Source organism: Fukomys damarensis, unplaced genomic scaffold, assembly GCF_012274545.1.
Source record: "Fukomys damarensis isolate Sample0158 unplaced genomic scaffold, DMR_v1.0_HiC HiC_scaffold_24, whole genome shotgun sequence".
In the NCBI taxonomy this organism is placed as follows: domain Eukaryota; kingdom Metazoa; phylum Chordata; class Mammalia; order Rodentia; family Bathyergidae; genus Fukomys; species Fukomys damarensis.
Window position 1 is genome coordinate 64,749,128 of NW_022900936.1, and position 21,444 is coordinate 64,770,571.

The 21,444-nt window shown below is 32.3% G+C and overlaps 1 protein-coding gene across 7 annotated transcripts in view; it reads left to right on the forward strand.

The window, feature by feature from the left end:
• Positions 1–21,444, forward strand: part of Stxbp5l (syntaxin binding protein 5 like) — a 391,696-nt gene that overhangs the window by 139,439 nt on the left and 230,813 nt on the right. For 6 of the 7 annotated variants that reach the window (XR_781365.3, XM_033768099.1, XM_010630004.2 and 3 more), the window contains exons 7-8: positions 9,630–9,713; positions 18,590–18,713. Coding sequence is in view for 6 of the 7 variants with exons in the window: in XM_033768099.1 (XP_033623990.1) it covers positions 9,630–9,713; positions 18,590–18,713 (208 nt within the window). In the remaining variant the exon portion in view is untranslated. Of the gene's footprint in view, positions 1–4,947; positions 5,371–9,629; positions 9,714–18,589; positions 18,714–21,444 lie in introns of those variants that run through there. The other variant, XM_033768102.1, reaches the window with a different exon arrangement.

Below are 21,444 nucleotides of genomic sequence, written 5' to 3' on the forward strand. Positions count from 1 at the left end.
CATAAATAAATGGATATTAAAAACCAAGAAATAAGTAGTAAAAATAATTTGTGATAAAACAAAACACTATATAAAAAATGATGAGATACAATAAAGGCCTTTTTAAGAGGAAAGTCCTAGCAATAAAACTCTGCATTAAAATTATGGAAGATCTTAAACTACCTAAATTATCTCTATTTTCAAGGAAGTACAAAAACAGAATCAAACATAATGTAGCAGAAAGAAGGAAATAAAGATGACAGCAGAAATGAAAACAGAAAAAAACAATTTTTTTTTACATGATTAAGGAAGTTGGTAAGTATGATGTATTAACAAATAGTTGACTTGTAAGACCCAGCTGAATTTAATCAGTGTGGTCTGGTTGTGGACGACCCAGCTGAGGATTGTTGCCTATAGCATAAAAAGAGAACTTGAGGGAAAGATGAGGCTGTTGATGTTCTAGAAGCTCACTAAGGTTGGTTTTCCCATTATGAACTTGGCTATACTTGAAAAAGGAGCTTGAGTCCTCGCTGTCACTAGTGATAGCTGCTGTTCTTGTGAAGGAAGCTCTGATCTTCACCACAAGCATCACTTTTTAGCTTCAGTGTAGATCCCTCAGCCTGGAGGCATAAATCTTTCATCCCACTGGTGTAAGTTTTCTGTCTTCTACAATTGGTCTTTGGGCCTTCTAGGTGCAGATCCTCAATACAGCCAAGCATGAGACATGCTGTAGGCTGTAAGCCACTGGCTGTACTCATGGGAGAACACTGCCTTGGACTTTAGGCCTTTAGCTAAACTTTTGCTGAACATTGCTGTGGGAACCAGACCCTTGGCTGTATTCTTTGGGTCTAGTCTGCAGTTTCATCTCTTGTATTCCTCTGCATTTGACTCTGGGTGAATATTATAATTCTGTAAATTATGTGTTCTATATTAAGTCTATTTCACTTGCAAACCTGGACTGCAGCAACAAGCTTTTACCTAGACTAAGAAAAAAGAGAGAAAACTCAAAATCAGAATTGAAAGAAGAAATTTATGACTGATTCCACAGAAATAAAAATAAGAATCTATTATGAGCAACTATATATACACCAACAGACTGAATAATCTAGACGAAATGGACAAATTCCTAGAAACATACAACAAACTAAGACAGATAATAAAGAACTAGAAAGTCTAAACATATCTCTAATGTAAAGACTGAATTAATAATCAAAAACCAAAGAAAAATCCAGAACCAGATGGCCTCATCTTTGAATTTTACCAAATATTTAAATAAGATAACACTAATACTTCTCAAACTTTTCCAAAAATTTGAAAATTAAGGAAAATATTTCCTTATTTCAACAGTGAGCATTACTGTGACTCCCAAAGGCAAAACACTCTCACATGAAAAGAAAATACAGATAAGTACCTATGAAAATACACATGTAAAAATACTTAACAAAATGTTAGCAAAATGAATCCAACATAACACTGAAAGATTCATAAACCATGAACAAGTGGGATTTATCTCTGGGATGTAAGATTATGCCACATGTGAAAATCATACTTTCTGATTTCACAATATGTTACATGTCTTTAGTAATCCAAACAGCATCCATCTGGCATAAAAGCAGACATATAGACCAACAGAACATAGTGCCAAGAAATAAATCCACATATATGAAATCAACTGATCTTGGCTAAAGATGCCAAAAATACATAATAACAAAAGGTTTCTCTGGTGAATAGATGAGTTGAAAAAATTAGCAGCGATATGTAAAAGACTGTAATTGTTCCTGTACATTTTCAAAAATCTCAAACATATTGAATATTTAAATATATCTTAAGTTGTAAAATAATTAGAAAAAAACGAGAAAAGCTTCATGAATTAATCTTGTTAGTGGTGTAATGAATATTGTGCCATAAGCATAGGAAACAGAATCAAGTAGGCCTATAGCCAACTAAAAAGCCTCTTCACTGCAAAGGAAGAGCATAGTGAAAAGGCAATGTACAGAATGGGGAAAAGATTTTGCAAGCCATATGCCTCATAAAAAATTAATTTCCAGAATATATAAAGATCTCAGAGAAAATTTAACAATCTAAAATTGGGCTTAGGACTTGATTAGATAAGACTTTAAGGAAGATAGTCAACAAGTATATGAAAAATGCTTAATATCACTAATCAGATAGCCATAATAACTTGCCAAAAATGATGAGATATCATGAATCAAGATGTATCACAGGGCTGGAGATTTAGCTCAGTGGTGCCACTGCCAGCCTTGAAAGCACAAGGTCCTGAATTCGATCCCTGGTACCAAAAAAAAAAAAAAAAAAAAAAAACTATACTACCGATTCAAAGCAAGGTTAATTTAAAAATTCACCTATTCACATCAAAGACAAAGAGAAAAAAATTTAATAAGGGAAAGAAAAAAAAGATACATTAACATAAAAATAGGAATTGAGCAAAATAGAGTAATGTCAAGGATGCCAGGGAAAAAAGCAACTGCCTGAGCAGAATTCTGTATTTAGAACAAAATATCCTTGAAAACATGTCATAAATTAAAGTCTCTTCAACAAATAAAAAATATTAAAACTCAACATGATATCACTAAGGAAAAAGACTAAAAGACCTATAAGAAAATTAAATTCATCCATTATACTGTAAAAGAAAACAGATGAAAGAAGGAATCACAAACATGTGTTAAGCCAAAGGAATACTTCAGAGTAAATGAAATGGCTACTGAGAATGAAATATTTTGAAAATTAAAATACAGAAATAGGTAAAAAGTTGAGAAGAAGTCCATTGAATTTCATTTTTGAAGTCCTTGCAATGGTTAGTTGTATGTGTCAAATTATCTGGGTTAGGTAATACCCAGGTAGATGATAAAACAAGCTCAATGGCAGTCACTAGAATCAATCCCCAGCACTGAGACAAAAAGAAAAGAAAAACATTGTTTTCTGAGGATTCCAAGTGTTTCAGGAAAAGATTAGCGTTTAGACTGAGGCAGATTAGCATCTGCCTTTACCAGTGTAAGTGGATGGCATCCAATCCATCAAGGGCTGAGGCAAAAGGAAAGTTGAATTTCACTCTCATCTGTAGCTGAGAAATCCATTTTTTTTCTGCTTTTGAACATTGGAGCTTAATATTGATAAGTATTCATACAGTTAGACTTATATATACCAGTTTTCCTCAGATTCCCTGGTTCTCAGGCTTTCAGATTCATACTGAATTACTATCTCATTAGCTTCTTTGCAAGCAGCATATTGTGGCTCTTCTTATCCATAATTGTGTGAGCCAGTTCCATGATTAAATTTCATAGTGTTTATTGTTTCCCTGTGGAGAATCCTAATAGAAATGTTATAATTTCCTGAAAGTAGTGCAGGTACTACCTTATGTTACACTTTGATATGTCTTGAAAACATTTCCATTCTTGTAGGTAACACTAACAAAATAATCAATACACATATATTAGATAATTGAGTAGAAAATAAAGTATAACTGGGCATTTCCTTTCTTCCTCCTGAAGGAAAAAGAAAAGGGAGAAAATTCAATAGGAGAAATGATAATTCTAAATTGGTATATGCCTAATGGCATATCTTTAATGTACAGGCAGCACTTTTTAGGCATTCGTATCTGAACCACCTTTTCACTTTGCCTGCTTCCTTGCTGTGTGAGAGTGTGTGTCTAAACAGAGCTGAAAAAAGCAAACTGAACAAAACCAAAGTGAAAAATATTTGAATCCACAATTGTAATTGGGGATTTTAACATGCACTTCTTTTCTCAGTGAAGATAAGAAGCAAAGAAAATTATTGAAAATAAAGATAGTGTGAACCACATGATTATTCAACATATACTATAGTACATTACATCCAACACTTATAGAATATAGAGTATTTTCATGTGCATATATTTACCAAGTAATGTGTCTCAATAAATTTCACAAGATTAAAATGCTACACAGTATATTCTCTACCCACATGATAATTAAGATTATCAACAAGAGAAAAACAGAAAATGCCCCAAATGGTTCATGATAAAGCATTATACTTTTGAACAGCTTATATTTCAAAGAAAAAGATCCGAGGACTGGGGATGTAGCTCAGTGGTGCTGCACCTGCCTGGCAAGTGCAAGGTCCTATGTTTGATACCTGGTACCAGAAAAAAAAAATCTGTACAGAATTGGAATATATTTTAAACAAATTGCATTACAAATATTGCATGCCAAACTTACATAGAATTTATACCTGTGCCTAGCAAAGAATTTATGGTTTTTATTTCATCTTATTAAAAAGTAAAGCTGAAACTTGAAGGTGTTAGTGTCCTATAAGAGATGTTATTGAAGATTCTTGAAGTTGGTCTTTGTGGCAGTATGACATCCAAGAGATAGGAAAACGAGAACAAAAGAGACAGAGACTTGAGAGAAGCTGGGTCTTGGATCAATCTAAGCTGCTGTGGGCAAAACACACCAAGGATATCCAGTGTTTATTAATTACAAGTGTGGGAAGGAGGGAGCTGGATAAGCCTTGGGACACCTGCATATAGTGGTTATCAGAGGCAGGACTGTAGAATGAGGGCACTACCATAACTTACAGAAGAGATGAAACAGTTAATTCAGAGGGGAGGAATTTTGTTGGAGTCAAATTGACCTTGGCTGGAAGTAAACTTAGCCAAACCCTGCTACTTAGAGTAGGACTTAAGTCTCAATAGCAGCCATTAGAAAAGGAGCAGTACTATCCCACTTCTGCTATCTGACATGCCCATGTCAAATAGCTTTGGTTAGACTGCTTAGATAATACACAGCCAAATTAGAGAGGGACAAGAAGCTTGTGCCACCTATAGCCTGCTAATACTGGGTGGAGGTGTCTGCTTCAGTGTCCAACTCAGTAAGAGAAATAATGAATTAGATTCAGATTAAAAGAGAGACCTGCAGGGGTTTATTTTATGTGTCAATATGACTGGCCTTTGGGATGCCCAAGTATTTGGTAAAAAAATTACCCTGGGTAATTGTGTAAGGATGTTCTTGGATGAGATTAACATTTGAGTCTTAAGAGATTCACAATCTGAAGACTGAGTAAAGACATTGCTCTCCATAATGGGTCCATAATAGGTAGGTTTCATTAATTGGTTGAAGGCATGGATATAACAAAAAGTGTGACCCTCTCCTGAGTGAGAGAGATTCTTCCTGCCCTACTTCTTGGACTTCAGCTTTATTCTGCCCTTTGGACTCTAACTGAAACATCGGCCCTTCCTGCTTCTTCTACCTGCTGGACTTCAAACCATAACTACACAAATCAATTTTCCTGGTTCTCAGGCCTTCAGATTCAGACTGGAACACCATGAGCATTCCTGGTTCTTCCGCTTGCCAATTCACCCTGCAGATCTTGGAACTTGTCATCTTCCATAGTCACGTGAGCGAACTCCTCATAATAAACTCTTTCTCTATGTATAGAAATATACCTTACCAATTCTTTTTCTCTGGAGAATTCTCATTCAAATGATGAGAAATTGAAAGAATAGAAAACAAAATTTTAGAATATTAGCAAATACAAAGTTCTTGCTTCATAAACATTAGCAAAATTAATGGATCTCTGGCAAGTCTGATCAAGAATGAATGGGAAGGCACAAAGGATCATAACCAAGCAATAGAGTTGGTTTAACTTTTAAAAATCAATGTAATTCATACATTAACAGAAATAAGGAGAAAAACAGAAACATAAAAATACATAAGAGGCATTTAATGAAATTTGGAAACTTTATGATAAAATTTTTTTGATTCTCTAGGAAAAGATAAGTTCATGAATCTGAACTTTGTTAAATTTAATCAAAGCTATGAACATCCTTAATGGTAAATTAATAAAAGTTTTCCTGTTGTGATCAGAAATGTGACAAAAGATGTCTGCTGTGAATCTCTTCTGTTAAACACTGTATTGATCTTGCTAATTAGTCATTAGACAAAATGGGAAGGAATTGAAATTCTTATATGCAGCTTGGGGAAATGAAAATTGGTACAACCACTTTGAAAAACTTGGCAGCATCTATTAATATTAGATAGTCATACTATGGACCATTTACTGATAGAAATGCATACATCTGTTTACCAAATGATATGTATGTGTATTTGTGGCAACATTATTATATTAATCACAAAATGAATACATTAATTGTGGTAGCATCAAAACAAGCAGTGGAATATGATTTCAATACAGAAATCGAATGAACTCCTTCAACAAATGAAATAGAAGCAAGATAGAAAATCATATGTAATGCATAATTCCATTTATTTAAAATTCAGAAATACACAGCAGTAGCCTATAGTGATAGAAATCAGGATAGTGGTTACTTTTGGAAAAAATGAGCGTATTGATAAAATTCTTTAATAATAAATATACATTAAGAATATCTGGCAAATGCACACAGAAAGGAAATATTAGAAAATATTTTACAGTCACTGCTACCTCCAGTCCTTCCTCAAATTTTGTCATTTTTTCTTCCACCTTTTCTCCATTCTATAACCTAATTATAGCCATTTTGCATATCACCATTTCCCAAAGCTTTCTTTTTTTTCTCTCATTGAGTTTATTGGTACATTTTAGGTATATAGTACAGTTACATTCATCATTGGGATCTTGTACCTTTACATGACAGGTCTTGGTTCTCATTTTTTCCCCTTGTCCTTGCCCTCCTTTCACCCCTTCCTGCCCTCCCCATTTACAAACCCTTTATTTTCATTTTATCATATTTTTTTATTTTCCCTTATTCCCTTTCCCCTACCCTTCCCACTTTCCCTACACCATTAGACCTTTCTTCCTATTTCATATTGTCAGTTAGCTCATTAGGATTTTATGTACTATTAATAGTTTTTCACACCAGAGAAACTATTTGGTATCTATACACATGTGACTTTTTTCACTTAGGAGTATATCCTCAATATGCATAGAGGTTCCATTTGACCCAGCCATCCCTCTGCTGGGTATCTTTCCAAAAGAATTAAAAGAATCATATCACAGTGATATATGCACACCCATGTTTATAGCAGCACAGTTTGTAATAGCTAAAACTTAGAAATAGCCCATTTGCCCGTCAGTTGGAGACTGGATAAAGAAGATGTGGTTTTTCTATAAAATGAACTGCTGCTCAGCCATAAAGAATGAGAAATTAGATTCATTCATAAGAATAAGGGTATTTATTAAATAGACTTCTAAATGTTTTTTTGTTTTTGTTTTTCTTGAATTGTGTCTTCATTTTAATTCTTGACATAGATAGTAATTTATGAGTATGTTCCCTTCATCATAATTCATTAAGTACATAATAAAAGATGCATTTAAAAGTTAAACATCCAATATGAGAAATTTGTAAACTATGAATCAAATGCATCAATCCGACTCTTTCCCCTTCTTTCCTTCCTGCCTTTTTTTCCTTCACCTCCTTTTTCCTTCTCTTCCTGCCTACTCCCCTTTCGTCTTCTCCTACTGTCTTTCTCTCAATACTGGAGGCATTATCACTAAAGTCAGGAAGAAGGCAAGAATGCTCACCCTCTCCAGCACTTTTAGCACTACAGGATATTTTATCAATGCAATTAAACAAATACAAGAGGAATAAAAATTGGAAAGGAAGACATAAAACAGTCTATTTTAGATTATATGATAACATCCCTGGAATACCTAAGGAAACCCGCACTGAAACATATAAATAATGAATTTAAAATGTTGCATATTAAAATCCAACTACAGAAATTATAATATTTTAGAAGAGATAATGAAAAGAGGAACCCATATAAAATAGGAAAATTTTCAAACTTCCTGACTGAAAGATATAAAAGAATATTTGAATAAATGAAACACATCACTTATTCTTGCATTAGTATCTCATTAGTTTTCCTCTTTCTAAAGGTTGCTTTTTTTCTTGACTTTTAAAAATAAAATATTTGTATCATGAAACACTTGAAAATTCTTATTTTCGTATGTATTTAAGATCATCTGTCTTATCACGTTTTAATATGAAGTATTTTTCCCAGTTTTATTTCATACAGTTCATTAAGATTGTTTCTTTGCCCATTAATTAAATAGTACTGTTTTAGTTTCTAAAATATTTTTGTCAGTGACTTCTAATCATCACTATAATTAGAATATAGTATGTACAATTTTGATTCTTTGTTATTGAATAACATTTAACAAATACCTACTTTTTTTCAGACACAATTTTAGATCCTGATGACATAATGAACAATTTACCCTACTTCTTTGTCTTCTTCTTATTTACATTGTATTATGAGAGTCATTTTTAAAAAATCATACAAACATGATTGTGGCTTAGGCATTGTAAACATTTTGGCATGGACAAATATGATTACATAGTGGTTTTGTTTTGGTCTTAATCCTTCATTATTACAGAGTGACCTTGTCTGATGTCTCCTGAATGTCAGGGGCTACTTATCTCTTCCTTCATTCTGTAAGTGATTTTAATATCAGATTTCCTATATTATCATATTATATAGTTATCTATTTATGATATCCTGATGCTCAGTATTTTCTGATTTATCAAGACTTTTACTAATAATGTTTTATACACTTTTTTATCATTCTAATAGTCACTTCTAAAAATTATTTTAGAATAAGACTTTATGACTTAGGGCTGAAAATTTGAAAAATTGTATTTCTCATTTTCTTGCATAATATTTCCAAACTTAGAATAACAGATTTTTCTTTTCCTTAGTTTCCTATGTGCAACAGAAAATGGCCTTATTTTCTCTGAAATGTACAAAATAGATTGAAGTTAAAATGTATCTTACAATAGTTTATGACTTTATTTTAATTTTATTTTAATAAGTATTTAAATATATTTATCTGACATTTGTGTAACAAAAATTCGTGTTACATTTGTAAAGAAGTTCAATTTTTGTCAAATTAATTTAAAAATCATTGTGTATAGTTTAATAACTTAATATGTTTAAATATTAAATATCTATTAATATGTGTGAATATTATTAAAATAATAAAATATATGTTATAGCATAAAATTGCTTTAATGAATTAATATTAAAATTTATCTGTTCTCGAATTCCTATACAGTGTTTTTAAATTAGCTTATTTATTAGCTTAAAAGCAAACATCATGATATAACTCTCTTGGAGAATTTTATGAACTTGGAGGGTTTATAAAACTGTCAGTTTAAAATACTAATTTAAATCAATAAAATAGGATTTGACATAAAGAAAATTGAAGCCAAATTTTTGACCATGTATTTCAAGTGAATAAGAGTTAAGTGGTGTTTTTATAGTTGGTAAATATTACTTTTCATCTTCATTTTCTATCCTATTTGTTTCCTCCAATTTTCACGCTGATTTTTATATTGTGTCATATATATTAGCTTTGTAATTCTTTTTTAGAATTAGAATTCATTTAGTAAATGTTTATATTGAAGCAAAATTTACTTGCTATTTTAATTGTCCATGAAATGGATACATATTTATAGGTTAGCATGTGATATATGATATGGTGTATATGTCTCCTCAATTTCTTTGTGATGAAAATGTCTCAATATAGGAAACATATTGAAGCTCTAGAAAAGCTAGTCTTATAAATGAAGTTGTTTCATGATGACTTTTTTTATTTGAGCCTTGTTAATCTAATATCAAAACTAAGAAAATGATTGTTTTAATATTTTTCAGCTGCTAATAGGTTATGAAAATGGTACTGTAGTATTCTGGGACTTGAAATCTAAAAGAGCGGAACTGAGAGTTTATTATGATGAGGTAAGTGACTTCTAAAATACCTGAAAAGAGTTTTGTCGTTTTGTCATTTTTTTTTATTTTAAGATTTGTACTTTACCCGTATTTTTATCACTGGAAAACTACCTGGTTCTGATAGTAACTTTCACTTTCTTTTGTTGTTCACAAAAGTTTCAACTCTGAATCATTCTCCTGAGTGGGAATTTTGCCTTCACTGTCAATTTTTTGTTTTGTTTTGTGTTTGCACTTTATATACTTTGAATCCTGCAGTATCCTGTATCCCTTCTTCTGTCTCAACTTTCTTTCCTGTAGATTCCTTGCTTATGTGTTGCCTTATGGTCTTTAAGGTCTGAAAAACACAATTTACACACCTTAGAAAATTTATTTTCTATGGCAAAAAGGTTAAGTCAGGTTGAAATGCCATATTTTCTAATACTTAACCTTCTCAGAATAAAGAAAGATTTTGTAAATGGGAATGTAAATGCAAGATCTGGAAGTTTTGTTGTCCATAACTAAGCCTGAGTAGGCTTTCACTTAGGAGAAGCAACAAACTCTCATTTATTAAGGAATAGTCTTCTGCTTGACACTTTCAGTTCAGACATTGACTCCATGCAATGAATTATTTCCCTTTTCAGAAGAAATGAATATAAAGACAGTGAAATAAAGGTAAAAGATGAAAAGGGGAATTATTGTAGCTGTGGAAATAAAATTGATCATCTATACTATGAAATTTATAAAATGGTGGGAGTGGAGAGTGATAGAGTGAATAGCATCCATTCTTATATGGAAAGAATTCCTAATAATTTAAGGCAGCATTTTAATAAATAGAAAAAGCCCCTTATATAATACACACACACACACCACACACACACACACATATGCAACACACACACACACACAACCATACTCTTTCTTTTGTTTCACTTTTTTGTTTTATCATTGGGGGGAAAATGTCACCAGATGAACCTGTTGTCACCCTAGGATACTTTGCATATTTTTTCCCATCCCTTTATATCAGCTAAATTTTTGAAGTTTAGGTGCTTAAATATATAGAAGATTACATAAACTCTATAATTCATTTTCTTTTTCTTTTCTTTTTTTTTTTTTGTTTTTTGGTGGTACCAGGGATCAAACTCTGGTCCTTGTTCTCGCAAGGCAAGCAGCAGAACCACTGAGCCAAATCCCCAGATCTCATAATACATTTTTTTTTTTTTTGTACCAGAGATTGTATTCAGAACCTTGCACTTGTGAGGCAGATGGCAGAACCACTGAGCTAAATCCCCGGATCCCTAATGCAATTCTTAGAGAAACTCTCAAATTGAAATTTTATGGTATATATAAAACAGTAGAGTAGTGAAGAGCTCAGAAGTAAATGATGTAATATATGTGTAATTTGTTGAGTATGTTCTTCATGTCAATTTTAGGGCACCTGGAAAGAAGATCTTTTAGAGCTAACCTAGCATTTTTGTTTTTTGTAAAATACACCAAAATAAAAAATAGTATGGATATTGCTCCATTTCTCAAAAGTAGTGGCTAGCCAAAAGTCCAAATACCACCTGATTATTTAGTCACATGGAGTTAAAGCAGACCAGACTAATACAAAACCTGGAGGACAATGCTGAATTACCTAGTTTTCCTTTGGCTTAGAAAGTATTGAAGTCTTCCAACCTTAAAAAGTGATTAAAAGTAATTTTCTCATGAAATTTTAAGGGTTAGTAACAGCCTATGTAAGTAGAGTATAATAATATACCTAATTTATGCCCCAGCATTATTTTAAATATTGACTTCTAGGTATATAAATCTATTATCTATTTGAATACTATAGTGGATACTTCTATGTGTTGTTATTTTAATCTTGATATTTAGAAACTTCACTTTAGTGTAAAAACCTTTAATTTTTTTAGTACTTTGTCTCTTGTATCTAGAAACAATCCATAATTATTATATTATTTTAATTTTTAATTTTTTGGACTTGGGATTGAACTCAGGACCTTGTGCTTCCGGAGGCACGTGGCGGAACCACTGAGCTAAATCCCTGACCTTATAATTGTGATTTTAAATGACTTCTCATATGTCCCCAATGCTCTCCTCAATATTATCTTCAGTGACTTCTGGGTTTTTAAGTTCCTCATTAACCTTGTAGTTTTTCCCCCCCCCGACTGTTTATTGTTACATTTGAAGCAAACTAAAGTTACATTTATCATTGGGATGTTGTACCTTTACATAATATATCTTGGTTCTTGTTTTTCCCCTATACCCCTGCACTCCCTTCATCCCCTTCACCTTTACCAAATTATGAGGAGTTTGTTTCCATTTTTTCACATTTTTTTCTTATCCCATATTTCCTGTCCCCTCCCCTTCCTACTTCCACTTTAGCCATTTTCTTCCTACTTCACCCTCTCAGTTACACCATTTGAACCTTATTTACACTTTTAGTTTTTTACACTAGAGAAACTATTCAGTATTTACTCAACTGTGTCCTATTTATTTCAATTAAGAGTCTGGGCCGGGGATTTGACTCAGTGGTTCCACCACCTGCCTCACAAGCGCAAGGACCCGAGTTCAATTCAGGGTACAAAAAAAAAAAAGAGAGAGAGTATAGCCTCAATGTGCATCCATTTAGCTATTAACGTTTCTACTTTCTCATTCCTTATGGCTGAGCACTACTCCATTTTATAGAAAAACTGTCTCCAGTTGATGGGCATTTGGGTTGTTTCCAAGTTTTAGCTATTATTAACTGTGCCACTATAAACATGAGTGCACATATACTGATGTGGTATGATTCTTTTAATTCCTTTGGAAAGATACCTAGCAGAGGGATAGCTGGGTTAAATGGAACCTCTGATCCTAGTTCTTTGAGGCATCTCCATATTGATTTCCACAGTGGTTGCACCAGTCTGTACTCCCACCAACAATGGAGAAGGGTTCCTTTCTACCCACAACCCTTCCAGCATTTGTTATTGGTTGATTTCTTGATAGCAGCCATTCTTTCTGGGGTAAGGTGGAATCTCAGTGTTGTTTTAATCTGTATCTCTCAAATGACCAATGATGTGGAACTTTTTTTTTTCACATATTTACTTGCTTCTTTTGCTTCTTTGAGAAATGTCTGTTCATTTCAGATGCCCATTTTTTAATGAGGTCTTTATATTTGGGGGGTCTGATTATTTTGAGTTCTTTATATATTCTAGATAGTAGTCCTTTGTCTGAAGAGTAGTTGGTAAAAAATTTTCCCATACTGTAGGTTGTCTCAGCTCTGTTTTTTTTTTTCACATATTTACTTGCTTCTTTTGCTTCTTTGAGAAATGTCTGTTCATTTCAGATGCCCATTTTTTAATGAGGTCTTTATATTTGGGGGGTCTGATTATTTTGAGTTCTTTATATATTCTAGATAGTAGTCCTTTGTCTGAAGAGTAGTTGGTAAAAAATTTTCCCATACTGTAGGTTGTCTCAGCTCTGTTGGTGCTTTTTCTTGCACTGGAAAAACTTTTTAATACAATGAGATCCCAGTTGTTGATTCTTTGTTCAAGTTCTTGTGCTGCTGCTGATTTGTTCATAAAGTCTTTTCCTACGCCAGTGTCTTTGAGAGTTCTGCCTAACTTATTTTCCAGCAAGTTTAGTGTTTCTGTTTTGATATTTAGATCTTTAACCCACTTGGATTTTACTTGAATGCATGGTGAAAGATAGGTATCTAGTTTTAATCTTTGGCCAACTGAAAGCCAGTTTTCCCAACACCATTTATTAAAGAGGCTATCTTTCCTCCAATGAGGATGGTTGGCTCCTTTTTCAAGGATGATGTAGCTGGGTATGTCTGGTGTTCTTTCTGCATCTTCTAATTTATTCCATTGATCCTTGGGTCTGTTTCTTTGCCAGGACCATGCTGTTTTTGTTTTTTTTTTTTAAATCACAATGGCTTACTAGTATAGATTCAAGGTGGGAATTGTGATACCCCCTGCCATGTCTCTGTTGCTTAGAATGTATTTTGTTCTTCTAGGTCTCTTCTGGCTCCAAATGAATGTTTGGATTGTTTTCTCTACTTCTGTGAAATATACTGTTAGGGTTTCAATAGAGATTGCATTGAATCTGTATAGAAGTTTTGGAAGTATGACAATTTTCACTGTGTTGGTTCTTCCTACCCAGGAGCAGAGGATATCTTTCCATCTTCTTATATCCTCTTAAATCTATTTTTTAACAGTGCTGTAATTTTCAGTGTAGAGGTCTTTTGCTTCCTATGTTAGATTGATTCCTAAATATTTCATTTTTAGATGCTATTATGAAAGGAATTGTTCCCTAATTTCTCTCTCAGTGAGTCTGTTATTTGTGTACAAGAAGGCTATTGATTTTTGAGTGTAGACTTTGCATGCAGCAACTCTACTGAATCTGTCAATTAAGTCTAGCAGTGTTTTGGCAGAGTTTTTTTGATCTTCTATGAAGAGTATCTTATCTTCAGCAAATAGTGACAGTTTAACTTCTTCCTTTCCTATCTTTATTCCTTTTATTTCTTTCTCTTGTCTAATTGCTGTGGCTAATGTTTCCAAAACATATTGAACAGTAATGGTGATAGTGGACATCCTTGGCTTGTTCCTGATTTTAGTGTAAAGGTTTTCAGTTTTTGACCATGTAGTATGATGTTGGCTGTTGGCTTTTCATACATAGCCTTTATCAGGTTGAGATAAAGACCATCTATTCCAATTTTCTGTGCGGTTTTTATCATGAACGGGCATTGAATTTTGTCACTGCTTTTTCTGCATCTGTTAAAATGATCATATGGTTTCATGCTTGACTTTATTAATATAGTATATTACATTTATTGATTTATGTATGTTGAGCCATCCTTGTATCCCTGGGATAAATCTGACTTGGTCTGGATGTATGATCTTCTTGATGATCTTCTGTTTTCTGTTTGCCATTGTCTTATTGAGGATTTTTGTATCTATGTTCATTAGGGAGATTGGCCTGTAGTTGTCTTTTTGGTTGGGCCTTTCTCTGGTTTTTGAATCAAAGTAACACTTGCTTCCTGGAATGAATTTGGAAGTATTGCTTCCTTTTCAGTTTCATTGAAAAGTTTAGAGGTCAGAGGCAATACTTCTTCTCTACATATCTTGTAGAATTCAGCAGTGAAGTCATCAGGACCTGGGCTTTTCTTTGTTGGTAATGTTTGACTTACATTTTCAATTTTATTTAATATAATTGGGGTGTTTAGACTTTTTATATCTTCTTCATTCAACTTTGGAATTTCATTTGTGTCTAGGAATGTTTCCATTTCCTCTGTTTTTCATTTTATTAGACAACAGGTTTTTGAAGTAGGTATTGATGATCCTCTAGATTTCTGGTGGATCTGTTATGACTTCACCTTTTTCATTCCTAATTACATATATTTGAGCCTTTTTTGATAAGGTTGGCTAAGGGTTTATTGATTTTGTTTATTCTTTTGTAAAATCAACTCAACTTGTTGATTTTTTTGTATTGTTCTTTTAGTTTCCATTACATTAATTTCTTCTCTGATCTCTGTAATTTCCTCCATTGTGTCAGCTTTTTGTCTGTCTTGCTCTTCTTTTTCTAGAGCTTTAGGTTAAGCATTAGGTTGTTTATTTGAGCTCACTCTGTTTTCCTAGTATGGGCATTTACTGCTATGAATTTCCCTTGTAGAACTGCTTTCATTGGTTCACATAGATTTTGTATGTTACATTGGCATTATCAATGTAATTGTAAAAACTGTCTAATTTCTTCAATTTCCTCTGTGACTCATTGGTTGTTCAGCAGGGTGTTATTCATTTTTTATGTGTTTGTGAAGTTCTTGCAGTTTCTTATGCTATTGATCTCTAGTTTAATTGCACTATGGTCTGATAATATAGAGGGAATAACTTCAATTCTTTTGCATTTACTTAAGCATGTTCTATGAGCTAGCATGTGGTCTATTTTGGAAAATGACCCATGTGCAGCCGAAAAGGATGTATATTCTGACTTTGTTATGGTATAACATTCTGTAGACATCTACTAAGTGCATTTGTTCAAAGTCTTGGTTCAGTTCTGCTACTTTGTTGTTGATATTTTATCTAGATGATCTATTTGTCACAGTGGGATATTGGGGTCCCCCACTACAATTGTATTAGTGCTTATTTTATTTTTCATATCCATTAATATTTATTTTGTATAGTTTGGGGACATTAGTATTTGGTGCACAGATATTTACAATTGTCATTTCTTCCTCTTGTATTATTCCCCTTACAAGGATGTAGTGGCCTTCTTTGTCTCTTTTAATTAGTTTTGGTTTGACTACTCTGTCTGCAAATAATGTAGCTATCCCCACTTTTTTCCAGGCTCCTGTCACGGGGAGAACTGTTTTCCATCCTTTTACTCTCAGTCTATGAATTTCTTTGTGGATTAAGTTGGTTTCTTGAATCTTTCATAGTTTGGCCTAAGGAAAACTTTGTGTCCTTAGAGGAACTGCTGCATTTCCTTCTTCAGATTATTACCTAAATTTTTGGGTTTCCTTTTTTTTGTTTGTTTTCTTGTTTTTCTCTTTTCCATTTTCAAGAAGACCCAGCCACCTAATTGACTAAATATGACTAGTATGTTATCTTTCAAACTACTACCTATTATAAAACTTTTTATTAATTTAAAATTTTTAGATTAGTTGTATAATTTTTGGTTTTTAGTAAACCTGTTAAGACCTTCTTTAAAGAATAAAATCAAATAAATAAAATACCTACCAAGTCAGTTCAAATGCTAGCTCCACACATATGTACTTTATCCTTGTCTCTTAAGAACAAGCTGGTTCTACATGCCTACTCTTCTGTACCACATTGTACTTCATTTATAGTAATACTTATTTAGGTTTTATTGTAGTTATAATGTTTATACTTGTCCTCTCCAGTGGATAGAAATTCAATGGGATAGGACAAAGCCTTAGAGTTGAGGATGCTTTCTCTGCATCTACTTTTGGTAGCAAAGCAGTCTGAGAGGACTTTACATTAACTGTTATCAAAGTTAACAGATAAGGAAGGAAAAGGAACAGTATTTCCTATGAACTACATACAGAAGGGAGAAAGAAATATGCAGAGGAAAAAACAGTGAAGAGTTTTTTCCTTCCAAATACGTGTGCTGGAGACTTGCAAAAACGTTTACTCTGTATAATATTGAAGGCCAGGGTAAGAGAAAACACAAGTCCAGTATTTCACGTGGCCTTTTCAATTCAATCAAACCTTACTTATATTTGGAGGTAGATTGTATCATATTCTTTAGCTATCAATTATCTGTAACTCTAGCAATACTTATTGTTTAGAACTTTTCTCACACATAAACACATACACAAATATGCATACACATATGTATGTATGTAATTGTAAATATTTCCAAATAATTATGATAAGTATTTATATCAATCTTCCCTGTATTGAATTTCCATTAAGGAAAAGATGTTGAATATATCTGTTCTGCTTTTTTTTTCTACTAGAATTTCTTTCATTGTAATTAAGACATTACCCAAGTTTTGTTAATTTATTCATTTAGAAAGAATACCAAGAAATGTGTGTATGACATTTACACTTATTCATTCAACAAATATTTGTTAAATGTATACTTTATGTAACATACCATGATAGCACTGGGAATATACTAACTTGAACATATAGAATAATTACTTTTGAATCTTACTTAACTTGAAACTATTGAATATATATTGCCATGGAGTTTGGCACATAAATTGCCTGTATATGGTAGCTATTATTTATATAATTTTTCAAAATTGGCTACCTTAAATCGAAATAGGCATCTAGCTTGCAATAAATTATCTTTGATAATCATCATTTTACTTTATGTAAATAAGTTTTCAAATAAACATCACAGGATACAGGAAGGACATAGAATTTCAGTGAACTAATAATATTAGAAAATAATGTAATGTAATGTCATTGCAGAAGGAATTTGTAAGTGACACGCAGGCAGCAGAATGGAAGTAAAATAACAAATTTACTCATTGATGAGGGTTGATAACACATAAGGAGTGCCTGGATTGATGAAACACTGGGTTACAATTCCTCCTTTTATAGGGTTTTACAGCCTAGACTTCATTTGGATGGTTACATTTCATTCTCATGGTTCACATCATGGTAACAAGATAGTTAACTTTAACCCAGATGTAACAGTTCTTTGCAGTTGGGGAATTTACTTTAACATTCCCCTAGCTATCCTAGTGCACAGAAGGTGGGTGTTCAAGGTTAGGGATGTCCCATTTCGTGGTCAATGCCTTTAATGTCTGTTAATTTTTTTTTCTCATTGAGTTTATTGGTACATTTTAGGTATACAGTTCAGTTACATTCATTGGGATCTTGTACCTTTACATGACAGGTCTTGGTTCTCATTTTTTCCCCTTGTCCCTGCCCTCCCTTCATGCAAGAGAAAATAACTATATCAGCCTAAAGCACTAATTGGGCACAAACTCAGCAAACTAGGCAGACATGCTCTCCACATCCCCCATCCTTCCCATTTCCTCTATACCTTTAGGGGCTGATTAATTTTGAGGTAGGCAGCAGAACCACTGATCTAAATCCCCACTAATGATTAATTTTGAATTAAACAAAGCAGATTTCTGTTAGAGACAGAAGCCATTTTACATTTCCTAACATTTTGTAAGTTTTTAGATTATTTACAAAAGTTCTCTGTATCAGTGTAAGCTAATGATATTAGAAAATTTATTTTTCTTTATCTTAAGAGATGAGTTTTGTTGCTGTTTGTAAGTCTGTAGAGAGTGGAAGCCAAAGACAATTTGATTGGGATCAGAAAAAATTCTCTTAAATGTTATTTAAATAAGAATTTCATGTTAAAATATTTTTCTTTTGGAATATAGAATGATATATCTACTTTCTTCCCCCTTCTGCTTGTTTTAATTGTTATTTTATTAGGCTATTCATTCAATTAATTGGCATCATGAAGGCAAACAGTTCATGTGCAGCCATTCAGATGGTAGCTTGACTTTATGGAACCTGAAAAGCCCGAGCCGCCCTTTCCAGACCACAATTCCGCATGGTAAGATATTTGCTTTCCCAAGAACTAGACACTAGAGACATAGTGCCTTGACTTGAAATAGGAGTGGTGGTATTAGCATGAGTGATAGAAAAGTGTTTTTTTTTTAATTCTAAATCTTTCTTTATACTTCCTATATTATGCCCCCAAATTTCTGTACTTCATTTATTTTTTTTTTTTTTTTTGCTGCCAACTCACTTCTTCACTTTGTAAGCTATACTTAGAGGCTGTCTCAACCAAAATTTAGATAATGGATGGTTGGTAATGGATCTTTTCTAAGGTAGTAGTAATAATATGTAGGAAATTAGGACAGTTTCAAGAATGAATAGGAATCGAGAGAACAGAAGTATATTGTTCTGACTTTCAATACTACTGTGAGTGAAAATACCACAGAAAATTCCAATATTTTGTAAAATTACACTAATAAAATGTAAAACAACATACAAAAAACCCAATATGTTTCTATTTACATTCTTTGGGTTTATTTTGTTCCTTTTTTTATGTCATTTTTATTTTCTAAAATAAAATATTCTCTAAGTGCCATTTTAGCTGTATCTATTTTCTTATATATAATTTCATTAATGTTATAAAATATTATTAATGTTAAATATAAGGTTTTTTCCATTTCCTATTATAATTCTCCTTTGACACATGAATTTAGATAAATGTTTTCAGGTATCTAAACATTTTTTGTGTGTGATTGATTCTGAGTGTAGCCAGAGAATGTAATATGATACTAGTTCTACAAAATTTACTGAGCTTTGCTTTATAATTAAGGCATAGCCAATTGTCTTAATTTCCAATTGTCCTTGGAAATAGCATACATTTCCTATCTGCCTTAAGAAAGGTCAAATTTAATTTTATTTGTGTAGATTCAATTTTTGCTAATTATTAGTTTGATGTTTAGATTTCAAGAAAGGTGAGTTATATTTTCTATTATACTGTATTTTGTCTCATTCTGTTGACTCCTGATTTATATTTATTAAAAATCAAATAGGTAAAATGATTTAGAGCCCTGATTCAATTTTATGTGATCTTACTATTATTGGTTTTCTATTAGTTCTATCATATTGCTATTGTTTCTCTTTTTACCTTTCTGTGTTCTTTTGAATTATTTGAATATTTAAATAAAATTTCATTTGAGTTTATACAAGGTTTTTTTATCCCAACTTTTTACTTGGTTGCTCCAGAGATTACAGGATAGTTCCTTCAATACTCAACATCTGTTAGTGCTAACATTATAACTGTTCACATAAAATATGGAAATGTAACCATTTAGATCTCTTTGTTTTCCCCCACTGTCTTTTGTGCTATAGTTATTACTTGATATGTTTAAATCTATTGTCATGGCTTTTTCTTTTAACATTCATGTGTGTTATTAAGAGGAAAAACAATTTCTTGTATTATTATTTTATTTTGAACATTTTTAAGCATTTTATATATGTCTAGAGGAAATGAATTCAGTTAGTTTTCTCAACATAAATATCCTTTTCTTCATTACTTTTTCTTTTATAGGAGTGTTTTATTATATAAAAATGTAAATATAGAGTGTTTTATTACATAAAAATTTGAATGCATGACAATTGAATAGTACATCTTTCATTCCGCTTCAGTATAAATTAATCATGTGCAATTTTCAAGAATAATGAGTTTCATTTTGACATATTTGTACATATGTATCATTGAGGTCAACATTATTCATTTTCCTATGAATTAAATAATTTTGTGCTTTATTGCTGAATAATACCCCATTGTGTAATCCCAAGCTGTTTCATGTCTTAGATTTTTTTAATTATACTGTAAAAATTTAACTATAGTGGCCGTACTTTACATTTTCCATCAACAGAGTCCAAGTTCTTCTTTTGTCTTACATCCCTTTCAGAATTTATTCTTTTTGTATTCTTGACAATAGTCATTATAATTGGCATGAGATAGACTGTCAATGTAGTTTTAATTTCTGTTTCTCTTATTTGTCTTCATTATAGTTTTAGTAGATTTGGATTTCTGAGCTGACTTTTTGTGTTTTTTGTGCATTGCTTTTACATTTTATTAATATAATTTTATAAAATATTGGACTTCTCTGCGGTATTTTCATTCACACATATAAAATATGTTGATTATGTCCAACCCCTTATTTCCTTCCCTTATGTACTTCTTCCTTTATTCTCTGACCACTCCCCTTTTAATAATAGTCAGTCTTTGTGTCATCCTTCCTTTCTAGATTGTACATATTAGCAAAAATATATGATACTGGCTTCTACGAGATTGGCTTCTTTCTTCCTTTTTTTTTCATTAAATTTATTGATTCTTTTTAGGTATACACTACAGTTACATTCATCATTGGGATTTGGTACCTTTATGTGGTATATCTTGGTTCTTATGTTTTCCCCATACCCCTGCCCTCCCTTCAGCCCCTTCACCCTTTCCTATTTACAAAGACTTTGTTTGTATTTTTTCTTTTCTCATATTTTTTTCTTTTCCTTTCTTTCCTTTACTCTAGCTTCCCATTTCCCTTACTCGTTCAGAACTTTTCATCTTATTTCACATTAGCAGTTATACAATTTGATCCTTATGTACACTTTTAGTTCTTCACACCAGAGAAATGATTCAATATTTACCCATGTGTGTCCTATTTATTTTACTTAAAGAGGATAGCCTCAATATGCATCCATTTAGCTGTAAATGACTGTAGTTTCTCATTCTTTATAGCTGAGTAGTATTCCATTTAATAGAA